General features: G+C 43.9%; 1 protein-coding gene across 1 annotated transcript in view; it reads right to left on the bottom strand.

The window, feature by feature from the left end:
• Positions 1-13696, bottom strand: part of GTF2F2 (general transcription factor IIF subunit 2) — a 984327-nt gene that overhangs the window by 675424 nt on the left and 295207 nt on the right. The window contains exon 5 of the mRNA XM_078657309.1: positions 9763-9798. Coding sequence (XP_078513435.1) covers positions 9763-9798 — 36 coding nt within the window. The remainder of the gene's footprint in view (positions 1-9762; positions 9799-13696) is intronic.

Below are 13696 nucleotides of genomic sequence, written 5' to 3'. Positions count from 1 at the left end.
GGTGTTGGAGAAGTTTGAGCTAGGGGATGACTATCTGACGATGGTCGGCCTCTTATACAGTGAACCCACGGTCCGAGTCCGCACTGGGGCATTACTCTCTGACCCTATTCGAGTACGGAGGGGCACCAGACAAGGTTGCCCACTGTCACCCCTGCTGTTCTCCTTAGCAGTGGAGCCCCTGGCCGCGATGCTCCGGTCGCAGGGAGCTGACTGGGGAATACCGTTGGCAGACGGACTACATGTAGTGTCCTTATATGCTGACGACCTACTCTTATACGTCAAGGACCTCAACAACGTCCCAGAATCCCTTACCACCATCTTCGGCACCTTTGAAGACATGCCGGGATTAAGAGTAAACTGGGCCAAATCGGGGGCCTACTCCTTTAGCCCGGACGTTCCCGAATGTGACATTCACATCGGGGGTGGAAGATTGCAGTGGTACCCCAGCACGTTCAGATATCTTGGGATACACATCTACCGAGACCCAATGGACATCTTGGAAGGCAATCTGATAAAAGCGATCGCCTCTACCAGAGCACAGGTGGGGTTCTGGAACACACTACCGCTCAATGTCCCTAGTCGCATAGCCTTAGCTAAAATGATAGTACTACCGCGGCTGTTATACTATTTTGCGAACATACCAACATATGTACCTGCCCGGGTGTTCCGAGACCTCGAAGTACTGCTACGAAGCCTGATTTGGAACAAAGGTCGGCCTCGGGTCGCATTGACGAAACTCTACATGCCCACTGCAGAGGGCGGACTAGCAGTTCCAAACATGGAATTATATTATCTGGCAGCACAAATGCAGTGGGTGTCAAGGTGGCTAGGTGGTAGGAACCTGAGCGACACGGCTACAGATACCACCGTTTGGTCCCTGTTCCAGGTTCAAGTACTATTCCATCCGCTGACTCGGACTCCCCGACCACCGCAACTACTACTCGCAGTGGCACGCAGATGCTTCCTCCGCTGCCTACGTCTAACACGAACAACGACGCCATATGCGCCGATATTGCCGCTGTTAGGCACCCCGACGACGGCAGGGACCCTGACCACTGCACAGTTGGATAGCTGGAGCACCGCAGAGGTGGAAACGATGGGCGACCTTTACTCTGACGGCGCCCTCCTGCCCTTTGCAGCCCTCGTAGAGGATGCGTCCCTCCCGGCTGGACAGTTCCTAACACACGCATCCCTCGTTCACGCGTTGACCACCGCTTGGGGGGACATGTCTAGTGAACCACCAATACACCACTTCATACAGTACTTGCATGTCATGAGCAACGGCACTCACATTATTCATTGGCTAACACAAGCACTCCTCCTACATACATACCCGGCAACTGTGCACCTAAGGGAAAAATGGGCGACGGACAGAGGGCGGGACTGGACGGACAAGGAGTGGGCTATGATCCTGGCTGGTCCAGTGAACATTCCCCGCAGCCCTCGCTTTAAAATTATGCAATTTTATATACTGCACCGCGCATATCTCACCCCTGACAAAATAAATAAATACTTTTCAGTGGCAGACACTGCCTGCGGCCGCTGCTCTCTCATAGGCGCGGATCTCCTCCACATGCTCTGGCTCTGTCCTGCCCTCCAGCAGTACTGGGACGGAGTGACCATGATACTCCGACACTGCACTAGGGAACAAGTACCGAGCACGTGGGAAGCCTGTATATTGGGCTTATATAAACGCACGCACCTAAATAGGGTCCAGACTAGATACTGGGATCTTGGACTTATCACAGCCAAAAGACTACTCACCAAGAGATGGAAGGCAGCCACGCCCCCACACCATCCGACACTGGTGCCTGTCGCTGACAAACTGGGCACGAGCTGAGAGCTCTGTCCTGAAGCGGGAAGAGGCAGCAGGGCTTAGAAAATTCCCCATCGCACAACAATGGGGGGACATACTGCACTCCTTCCTGCAGAAATGTACGGAACAGGGAATTACGTGAAGGAACACGTGCTACCGCCCCTACTCCACGATACGACACCTTAATAAACACACATGATGCTTCATACCCCTTCCTGTCGCCGTCGGGCTCAGCACACTGTCTGACTTGTACTCTCCTGTCTCACACTGACGATTACCTGCCTCACTCCCGGAGACGCACCGTCACATGTGACGCTGCGACCGGGGCCCGAGCCCCACACCGGAATGCCACACCCACCGACCACTCATGGGCCCACCCCCCCTAATGGCTCCGCTGCACAGCCGCCGAGCCCCGGCCCCCCCGCCTGCCTACCCTGCGAGACACGACTGACATGCGGATACAGACCTCCACTCCCTCGACGCTATGGCAAACTCTACACATACCTGCCCCTACCCATCCCCTGTGTAGCCCATGTCCCCCTGTTTTGTAGTTAGTTGTTGATTGGTTTCATCTTCCCCTAGACCATGTCCGTACACATACGACTTAATGCTTTCCATTATTTTGCGCCACGGGACACCCTCGGGTGTGACGACCAAAGCTTGGACACCTCGCCTGGGCACTGAGGTGCAGAACAACTCTTTCCGCCGGAATGGATGCACAAGGAAGTTACACGCCCCACACACGCTTAGTCGCCGAACACCCACAACGCTCCCTCATATGACGCCAAGCCCGTCTGAATGTCGACCCACATAAAGGCACTCACCAATGACGCACATTAGACATGATGGGCACGGCTGCCACCGCGGCCACTGATGAGGGTAGATTCGGCGCATCCACTTTGATCCACTGATTCTATACAGGAAAACCCATAGACCACACACTTACTGGCCACTAAATGTATACATGCTATAATGTGATGTGAAGTACTGACATACGCTGCCGGACCCCAGGGTTGCCGGACTTGAAGCTGTGTTCCCTTACCTTATGCATTACAAGGTTCTTTCTTTGCAGCTGGCCCGGCCGGGTTGTAAGCTAAAATGCTGTGTACACTGTATGTTGGACAATAAAGGTCTTTAAAAAAAAAAATAATAATAATAATTTATAGATGGGCACTATGCAAAATCTGATCGTATGCAGTGTATGGTGTGTGAACTTACCATTCATTCTTGGGTGGCTTCATAATGCATGCACCCTGGCCACCTATCATGTGCATGCCATGGACTGTTCTCGTTAGTTTGAGGGTAATATATAAATTATGTGCCACAGTCGCCTGTATAAAGTGCATGCCTTTAGGTGGCCTCAATCATTTACCATGGCTGTGTGGAGACAGCTATTTTTAAATGTAGTGCTCAATGTATTAGAAATCAAGCCGATGCTATAAGCTAGTTTCATTCTTTCTTCCATTTTGAATGGGCTGTCATGATACACTACGTGCTCACCACTGCTGTGGTTTCCCTTGTTGTAATAAATAATTGTGAGTTTTTATACTGAAAGACTGAAGCTTTCCCAATCACACTGAATGCAATACCTAACCAAGGAAAACCGGGCTGTCTCAACCAGCCTTACATACTTTGTATCAACTCATGTTATCTGAATAGAGTCTGAGAACGACTGAATCTAATGTAATAGTATGAGAAAATATTCAAATGTATTGTGTAGTAAAATGTTTCTCCTTGCTCGCTCCCCATTGGCGCACTACCTGGGAACCATGTTCTAGTCTAGTGAGTGTATGAAAGCCTTTGTCTGATTCCCTATAAAAGGATCTGCTTTTTCACTGTTGCAGACACCCCTTTTCCCCCACTTTAGAAGGCGAATCTATGTTGGATTTTGTATTAAACTTTACAGAGTTCTTTGAACTTATATAGTCACTGATTGATGGTTCAAATTATGGATCTCTGCTTTACAATCTTTAAGTAAACCTTTAAACTTTACCCCGAGTCTGTCATTCTTATGGAGAATGTTTAAGCGTTATTTTAATGTGTAAGATCAACAATAGAGAGAAGGGCCCAGTTAGAGAGCACCAAAGCCCATACAGGGACTACACCACTCCAGGTCCGAGCCATTGGTATGCATTGGGCAAGTAACGGGGAGACAGATTTGAACGCAGACAATTGCTTTAGGCTAAGCCAGGGACAGGTTGCCCTATTCAGCCCTACTGACCGCGAAGGGCATTTATAATGGCCATGTTTCTCCTGTGCTTGCTTGGTGGCTACCCCTAGTTGGACAATATAGAACATTTTCTGCATGCCGTCTATAAGAAGCCCATCCTAATGGGTTGCCCCTCACCAACTTCTGACTGGAATCTACAGAGCATGTGACCTAGCAGGCAAATATTGAAATCTGCCTGCTTCTGTGAGTTGCTGATGGCAAAGGAATGCATGTGACTTGTTAGAGTTGGGCATAGCTTCCTAGATTTATGACTTGCCACATTTGTCTTTCTCCTTCCAATGCCATTTGATTTGTCTATGTGTATATATATGCCCGGGCCCAGCTTCCCTGTAACCATAGAATGCCTTTGAGTACGGTCACTCCCAGGGTGACTCAGGTTGCACTTTGTGGCTCCTGGGTGGACTACTTCAAATCACTTTCCAAGGCTGTATGTAATTAAGTGAATCCCGACAGTTGCTCGTCTGGTACTCAAATTTAACTAAAAAATAAAACCATACCCTTGATAAGACGATAGGAAAGTCCACATGCTTAGCTATCCCTCACTCCACTTCATTCCACACAAAAGCACAGTGTTGTATTTAGAAATGCTTGTTTTTATCTGGAATGCTATGACTGTCATAGTACTTCTGATGTTAACAAGCATTTCTAAATACAACATTATTATATCCCATCCTCGTCGCCAAAATAATTGTGGTGTTTAGAACAAATAAAAACAAGCATTTCTAATTACAACATTATCTCTTTTTTTACCAAGAGAAACAAAAGAAAAGAAAACAGAACAGAACAATGTAAAACAAATTGCAGAAGAACAAAAGGTAAATTCAAACAAAAGCTACCACCTACAAATTAGAAGAACCAATAACTCTAGGACAGATAAATTGTGAAAGGATAATGTTGTATTTAGAAATGTATCTGGAATGCTATGACTCTCATAGTACTTCTGATGTTAACAAGCATTTCTAAATACAACATTATTATATCCCATCCTCGTCGCCAAAATAATTGTGGTGTTTAGAACAAATAAAAACAAGATTAAATGCCGATTTAGTGAGTTCCTGGCTTTATTGTAGCAGTAAAAAGCCACCGCTCCTCTCATCAAGCCTAGGAGGTACCAACTGACACATAGAGAATCTTAACATCAGAAGTACTATGACAGTCATAGCATTCCAGATAAAAACAAGCATTTCTAAATACAACACACAGCTACAAGATTGCAGCAACACGAGGATTTAATTTCTCTAGTCATCACATACAAGACCAAAACATTTCTCACATAGGCGACAATCAGCCCACACCATTTCACAATAACAATGATAAATTAATGTCAAGTGCATGCATTCGTATCCTTACTCTTCTACCCTCCATTACATGCTTAATCACAAAAACCTTTGTGAAGACAAGAGCATCATTCTGGTCAAGCACACACAAAACCAAACATCTCTCTCAAAAGTCACACGGTAAGTCAACACTTTTCCAACCAGGCACCTCCCCCACAACGGTGTAGCATGCCACTCTCCACCAATCAACTTAATTAACTCAACAAGGGTTTGACTAATACAACTGCCATGGCTGATTTTGGTCCACATAACTGCCACAGCACATATAAGTCCCTAGGTTTTTTAGTGGAATTCAGAATTTTGAAAGGCCCATACTAGATGTTGTGTCATTACTGGCTCCCATATTCTCACCTTTTTAAGCTATCGTTACTAGTGTGCAACCTACTAGCTGATGAAATATCTTCACTTGTGATGATCTGTAGAGTGACTAACTCTTTAGTCCTACATAGGCAATCACAATATGTCCATAGTTTGCACTCAAGCTTATTTCTCGCATGTTATGTTCTTGGTTTTGTAGTTTTGTCCCTGAGGTGGCTTCTTTGGGGTTTCTGTAACACCTTGTGCCAGCCTTAATGATGTCGGTTTATGGCTCCAGAAAATTTATAAGGCGCCATGATACACACGAGGGTCATGTTCACGATATATAAAACTTTATAAATAGTTACATAATATCTTTCATGTATTTAGCTCTGATGTGTCAGGCAGTCCCAGCTTGTACCCACTGCAAATGAAAGTTCCACTGCAAGGGCCTGCATGTGTTGCAGCATCTGAGGGACCAGCAGGATGGTTGAGGTTCAGAACCTTTAGAACTATCCGTGCTGGAACGTAGGAGTGAGCTCAAAACACTGGGATCATAAACTGAATGTCCCCGATTCGCTGCAGGGATGATAAAGCTTTGACTTCCACCATGACCACAAGGAACTCTATGAAAGGGACTTGGCTCATTGACAGAAAACCAGACAGTTGTCTGTCGGTGGTCCGCTACTGGCTGCAGCAAGCCAGCCAGTTGTTAAGGAATGGCGATCTGAAGCACACACAAGTCTGAAATTACAGTATGCCAGCTGGGAAGGAAGAAATTAACTCTTTTCTCTGTCACTCATGCATAACTAAAGGAAGGGGAATCAAAGGAGCTCGGCCTCCGCTGAGGCAAGGGAAGACTGCTGCCCATGGTGGTGCCCACAGCCTCTGTCGCTATCACACCCTTTTGGGCTGCAAAACTGTAGTACTGGCTGATGTATGGCTTGCAAGAGCTGCTTCTGGAGAGACACCCAGTATCTCCTAAAATACTCATATTGCGGATTTAACTGGCAGACCAGGTAGAATAAACCTAAGGAGTAGACCGTAGTATGGTTGTCCTTAAAAGTGCTCCAGCATAGTATCAGCTTTGTCACCATAAAGACTGGAATCATCAATACACATATCCATAAGGGATGCCTGCACATCACTGGAAACTCCTGTGCTGCACATTCAGGAATGATGCCTGATCACAACACTAGTGCCCATGGAGCAACCCACAGAGTCTGTGTACAGGCCATCCCTCAAACCATATTTAGCTGTGTGCTGTCTATCTTGGATTGTCTGAGCAAGGGCATTCATGAGTTCATCACGGATGGGCTTTAAAAATTGTCTATTTTCCTTAAGGCATGCATGTAGCGTTATAGTAAGCAGACCGTGTTCAGTTACCTCATTGCCAAGATGGGAGAGGAAAAAACTATTTTGCTAAATGTATTAATGGGGTTCAACTGAATTGTGGAGCAGTAGGGAATGCATTGGGATTCATCATGCTGCTTGAAGGCTGAAACAGCAACCGGGAGTCACGCTTGTTCAGGAGTACTGGGTCTCTTGAGACAAGTTTAGGTGCCTAACCATCAGACGACTTACAGAGGGAGACAAACATGGTTGAGACCATGTTCTGTTTCTGTCAAAGCCTTGTTAAAAGGCATCAAGGACTCTGAAGTGGCAAGACCAAGTAGAATGATTTCTGTTTGAAGATATGCCTTAGTCTCTACGACAGAGAACTCGAGATCTGAAACTTTAGCTACTCTATGGACACAGTGAAGGAGGCATGCTCCTCAGTGGGGGGCTGCAACAGAGGGCAATTCTGTCCCAGATGAACTATTCAGGCATTTGGACAAAGTAGAAGCCAGTATCTGCGTAATGCGGGCAGGAAGTAAATTGTCTGCCTCCTCATCATCATCCTCATCAAATAGAGCACCTTAAAGGCAATGAGTGGCATCAGAATCTGCAATAAACAGGAACTTCAGCCTATGATAATACTGGCATTGGGGAATAGACAGACATTTGCTCAAAGTTGGGGGCTGAGCCTTGGTAATTTCATAAGAAGATGTAGGACTGGCACGAGTCGAAGTCCCCTCTGAATACGAGACCGACAACGAGGTCCGATCCAGGGCTGGCATCACTGCAGTTGGAGCAGATGCCAGAGTAGTGAGAACTGACAAGGCCTCCATGCAGGAGAGAAGATATGGACCAGTGCCAATAAAGGACAGGACAGTAGCACAAAGGGGTCGGTCAGCAGCTCCATGGGGCCCACGGTACTATAGAGGGAGTCAGCATAATTCTAAAAAAACTGCATGATGGCCTCCCTGAAGGGCTCTACCTGCTGTAGGGTAGACACTGGACTTAGGACTGGAAAGCAAGCTGAGACCAGCTACAAGACGAGCTCATAGCAAGGTGATGGAAGCAGAGTTGGGGCCGTTGAGCATTGACTGCATGATTTCTTCAATAAGTGGGAGAAACTGGGATTGTGACAAGTCCCTCTTGGACTGTGGCAAAAAGTGACTCAACTTTGCTTTCAAATTGCAAAAGGATGGCGGTTGAGTAGGACAGGAGGGCTTGAAACAGAAGCAGAAGAAGCCCTGCAACTTGGCTCAGGTCCTTTGCTTGGAGCATGACCTGCCCCAAATCGTGTGTTCAGCGATGTACAGCTTCGCTTTCCACTCCTTAAAGATCTTCAGGTGCATCAGAGAGCATGTATTGCAAAATATGGAGTTGTGCCAAAACCCTAGACACCACACACACACATTGTGTATATCAATGATGAACATTTGCTTCCTACATCATGGCACTGTTTGAAGCCTGGGGTCTTCTGGGAGACATTTATTTGTCTTAGAACACGGTCTAGAATACAAGTTTTCTCGAGTTGGAAAGCACAGACAAAAAGCAGAGCTCTGGACTCATGACAAATACACAAAAAGATAGAAACCAACATCAGTGGGCAGATCTAGTGCATTTAAATGGCTCAAAGTCGTCACTTCTTAGGAAGGTCGCCAGAGAGGCAACAGAGCAACCTTTTGGAATATGTGAGCTTTGGCTTTGAAAATTTCTGGATCTATGCTGGTGGCTGGAGAAAATAAAAAGGTGAGGAATCGGTCATTAGACGTATACATCAGAAATGTTGGATAAAGAGAAAGCACAAACACAATAACCCTAATGGGTCTAAGTCATCCCAGAGCTCATTGGAAGGAGAGCTACCAGCTGGACCTCTCTACCTCTCTGCCTCCCACACCCTGAGGAAGTGTAATACCAGCATGGAGGAATAGAATCCACAACAAGTTGGAAGTTGTATACAGACAAGGTGCTGGGTACAGCAAGCATGAGGAGACCAACAGCCTAAGGGCATTAATAGGTGCCGTCAAAAAGGGATGCCACATACTCACTGAACCACCCAGGACTTCCACCTCCCGCCTCACACTGTTTGAGTCTTGGTAAAGGTCAGCCAGTGAAAGAATAGCATGGTAACTTAGACGTGAAATTCACTATTTGTCAGACTTAGAACTTTTGAGCTGCTGGGGAGGCAAAATTTAGTTGATTGACTCTCTCAAGCACAATATGTGAACCAGCACTGCTTTGCTGCACTCCTACTGCCAGAGCATTGTCTTAACATCTTCCTCACTCCCCCGTCTCCTGGTGGAGCACTGCACCAACAGTCTCTATGGCAAGCATACCCTAATATCATGCATTAGCAGAAATAGATTTAAACAAAAACAAGAACGATCAAAAGTTGATTCGTCAAATGATACAGAAAAATCACACAATTAGCTCATTTATAATGAATATTTGAAATCCTATAACAATGGAAAAGTTGAAATTGGTTCAGGCAAGATGCTATTCCCCCAATTTAATTTGATAGTTCTGAATACATGATTAATTTAAGCAAATCAAAATACAGCAGTGAATGGAATTAAAAAGTAAACATTAACTCTACCATATTCTCTAGAGAATAGGGATGAACTTTGACAGAGTGTCAGTTGTACACTAAACATTAAATTACAGAAAGAATTAATTTACAATTTAAAATAGCCATAACAGATGCACATAATTATCAAGTCAAATAAAGTAAGTCTTGTTGGAACACATACCAGTTTTATTGCTATCAGATTTGTCCTCAGGTGTGCCTGGAACAGAAAAACAAAAATGTTTGTGAAACGAAAGTATAAATATAGACTATACATTAGGTAGAAAGTTAGTCTTGTTAACATTACATTGCTTTGTCAGACAATGTTGAGCCACTTGAAGCATGGAACTATATGTAATAATTGCTAGCTCGTATCAGTTTTCCTTTAGGTTACCTTCTTAAATATGGAACATATCAAGCTCCATCACAAACTATAAATACACAGAAGAACAGACCCAGCAGTGAGTAAAATAAAAGAGGATGAAGAGGGTAGTAAGAGATCAGCTTCCCCCGAATATTAGTTTAAATATGTGGAAATGTAGTGTGATTTTCTAAACACAGTGTAGATTTTTATTAATGCTATCATTCTACCCCTAATGATTATTTGTGAAAATTAGCGCTAAACTGTAAAGCACAGTGGGCTGAATACAAATTTACACTGGTAGGTGAAGGTTTCAACTCCAGAAGTAGCGGCACATGGTATGCTGGATAGCTCATTGTTAGGTTGTATTCTTGCTCTGTTTGTATTTAAATAATATGTTGTAGCTTTAAGGCTCGTGTTTATGCGAGCTCTACAATTATACTATCCATGTAAGTTCCAGTGAGGCGATTCAGTTAGATGCCGAGCTGTGATCAGAGTAGCTGTGCTGCCTGGAGCTACCTGTTCTTTCCATCACCTATCTTCAATAAAGGAATTGAAATAATCCGGCGTAATTGATTACTTTACAAGTGCAAGGCGATGAGGGACGGAGACAAAACATTTTTTTTAAGGAATTTATTTCAACTTAAATATTGGCGGTAAACAAAGTATATTGAAGGAGAGCTTACAGTGGAAATGTCGCCTTAACAACTTCATGCGGAACTTTAAGAAGACAGATTTTTTGCTTCTTATGAGGTGAGAAAACGTATTTTACCTCAATTTCTGGCTGGTAGCATGACGGTTGGTGTACGCCTTCGGCTGCATCATTCGAGCAGCGGCGTGATTCTAGACGCGCGACTGTGCTGAACTCGAGACGGTGGAACGTGAACACTTACGACAGCGAGTTAGCTTGGAATTAAAGCACGATGATGTCATCGCGCGAGGTCACGTTGCGTGACCATGCGTGGTAGTCATTTTGGGAGGTAGAAAGTATTCACCGGAGCATTAGGAGAGACTGCATTACCGGAGCAAGTTGAAAATACATTTTGATATATGTGACTATTTTAAACGGAAGCGGAATTAAAGGAAAGAACAGGTGAAATAGTCGGGGGCACTCAGAAATCAGAACTTTGTAAATTAGAGTGAATTTGTGAGGATTTTTTTATTTTTTTTCAATTAAAAGTCATTATATACAAACAAAGTTATTGAAAGAAATTTGTCTAAAAATTTATGGAAAAAGGTGACCACAACCTGGTTAACATAGAAAAGGGCATGGCTCAACAAAACTTTTCAATTAGTGCTCCACAACCCTTCTGGGCCACTGGTTCACAGCCAGAAATTAAGTGGGTGGAGTGGAAGGAGTATTTCATTAATTACATCTGTGCCATTGATGAGGCAGGAAAAATGAAAGTTGATCAGAAGAAGAGAATACTTTTACATTCATTAGGACCTAAAGGTTTAAAGACTCATTCATGCATGCAAAAAGTAGGAAATGCTGATTTAGATGACTTTGAGAATACTTTAAAAGATATGGACAGATATTTTGCACCAAAGGTGTGTATCGGAGTGATAAGACATAAGTTCTTCCGAGGGAAACAGAATAAGGATAAAATGGTAGATGAATGGGTAGATGACTTGAAGAAATTGGCAATTGTAAATTTGGTAACTTGCATGATGATCTTATTCGGGATCAATTAGTTATGCACAATGACAATTCACCTATACAACATCGCTTATGGGTGAATGGGGATGCACCTTTGGATGATGTTCTAGCTATAATGAGGAAGTCAGAAATGTCCGGTAGGTGCGCCAATGTAATTAAAGATGCAGAAAAGGAATCTGGGAAGGCACCATCAGCGGTTTTCAAGATACAAAGTACGTCAAAAAACCAAAATAAACAATTTTAAGGAAGATGGACAAATCAACCTTTCAAAAACCAGGGAAAGTAAAAGAGTACGGAAGAGAGGAGGTGCTATCAATGCGATAGCAGAGAGCACTTAGCTTTCAGCAAAATATGTCCAGCTCTACGGAAAAAGTGTGGTGTGTGTGGGTTGCTTGGACATTTTAGCAAAATGTGTCATAGAGCAGCAATTTGAAATGTATTTGAGTGAAGATTTGGGTATGGATGATTGCGTGGAAGATGACCAAGTCAGTGTGAAAAATGTAAGGGGTAATTTAGTTTTAAATATCAAGGAAGAGCCAATGGAGGGCAAACCAATATGTGAACTGTCTTTAGGTAGTGTACATGTAAATGTTTAAGCTGACTCTGGATCTCCGTACCCAATTTTAAATGAAGAGGTATGGAAAAAGAAGTTCACACAAAAGATTGGAGATCATTTGAATGTCTCTGATGTGAATCCTGTAAGTTACACAGGAGAGAAGATATATATGTTAGGGTTTAAATGGCTTACGTTTCTCGTTAAAGGGAGAGTGACTAGGGGAAAGTTGTACGTTGCAAAAGTGGGACCATCTGTTTTGGGATCATTAGCAATCTACAGGGGCTGTCCAACAACCCTGAACCAGGGACAAATGATTATAACACCTAACAAGAGGTTCAGATAAGGAAGTCAAATAAAAAAATCAAACTTCAAATGTACAATCAAGACTAAAAAGAGGGAGAAAGAAAATTTGCTCATGTGTATATATAGGCTTCTTCTTTCTCCCTCTTTTTAGGTGTGATAATCTGTTTTGGGATGGCATGACCCAAAAAATATACATATCATATTAGACCCAAATAGGGAGGAGAAAGTACTTGTTTTGGATGAATGCAGCAAGATAGAAGACACATTGAAAAGTAAGTTCACTGGTGTAGTGGGACAAAAGTTGGGGAAGCTAAAAGGATTTGAACATAGGATTGTACTAAAGAGTAATAATCAACCAAAAGTACACAAAGTCAGGCCTATTCCTATGTTGATAAGGGATGAAGTAAAGAAAGAAATACAAGGCCTTTTGGCTAAAGGAGTTATTGAAGAAATAGAAACATCCGAATGGATTTCTCCGGTTGTGGTCGCACAGAAACCCAACGGAAAAATTTGTTTATGCATTGACCTGCGCTACCTTAATAAAAACATTGTAATCGAAAGATTCCCTTTACAAAAGATTAATAAGATGGTTTCTTCCTTAAGAGGGGCGACTTGGTTCTCTAACATCGACCTCTCTGCTGCTTACCATCAGGTTGTTTTGGAGCCTGAATCAAGGAATCTAACGGCTTTTATCACGCCGTTTGGGTGAGATCAGTTTAGGCGAATGCCATTTGGCCTTGCATCGGCCACGGCTGTATTTCAGCGTTTGATGCACAAGTTGTTTGGAGAGGTAGAAGGAGTGTGTTTCTTCCAGGATGATGTTTTGATTGCTGGCACTGACAAGGATGACCATGACTCCAAGTTGTTGAAAGTGTTCGAGATATTGAATTCAGCGGGATTAACAGTAGAACTGTCTAAATGTAAATTTGGTGAAAGAAGTGTTTCTAACCTAGGCCATATTATCAGCGAGGAGGGAGTCAGACCTAAGGCCTCACTTGTGGAAAATATCGTAGCATCACATGCTCCAACATCTACAGAGGAAATAAGATCTTTCTTGGGGATGGCAGAGTATTGTGCGAAATGTATAGGTAACTTTGCGTCAAAGGTATACAACATTAGATCTCTGCTTAAGAAGAATACGAAATTTGAAGGGACTAAAGGACACCCCCATGCCGCACGACCCTCCATCTGTTGGCGCGCCCCTGCCCTGCGCCACAGGCTCGTCCCTGTCCTTGGTG

The sequence above is a fragment of the Lissotriton helveticus genome, chromosome 8, assembly GCF_964261635.1.
Source record: "Lissotriton helveticus chromosome 8, aLisHel1.1, whole genome shotgun sequence".
NCBI lineage: Eukaryota > Metazoa > Chordata > Amphibia > Caudata > Salamandridae > Lissotriton > Lissotriton helveticus.
This window is presented reverse-complemented; position numbering and strand designations above follow the sequence as displayed.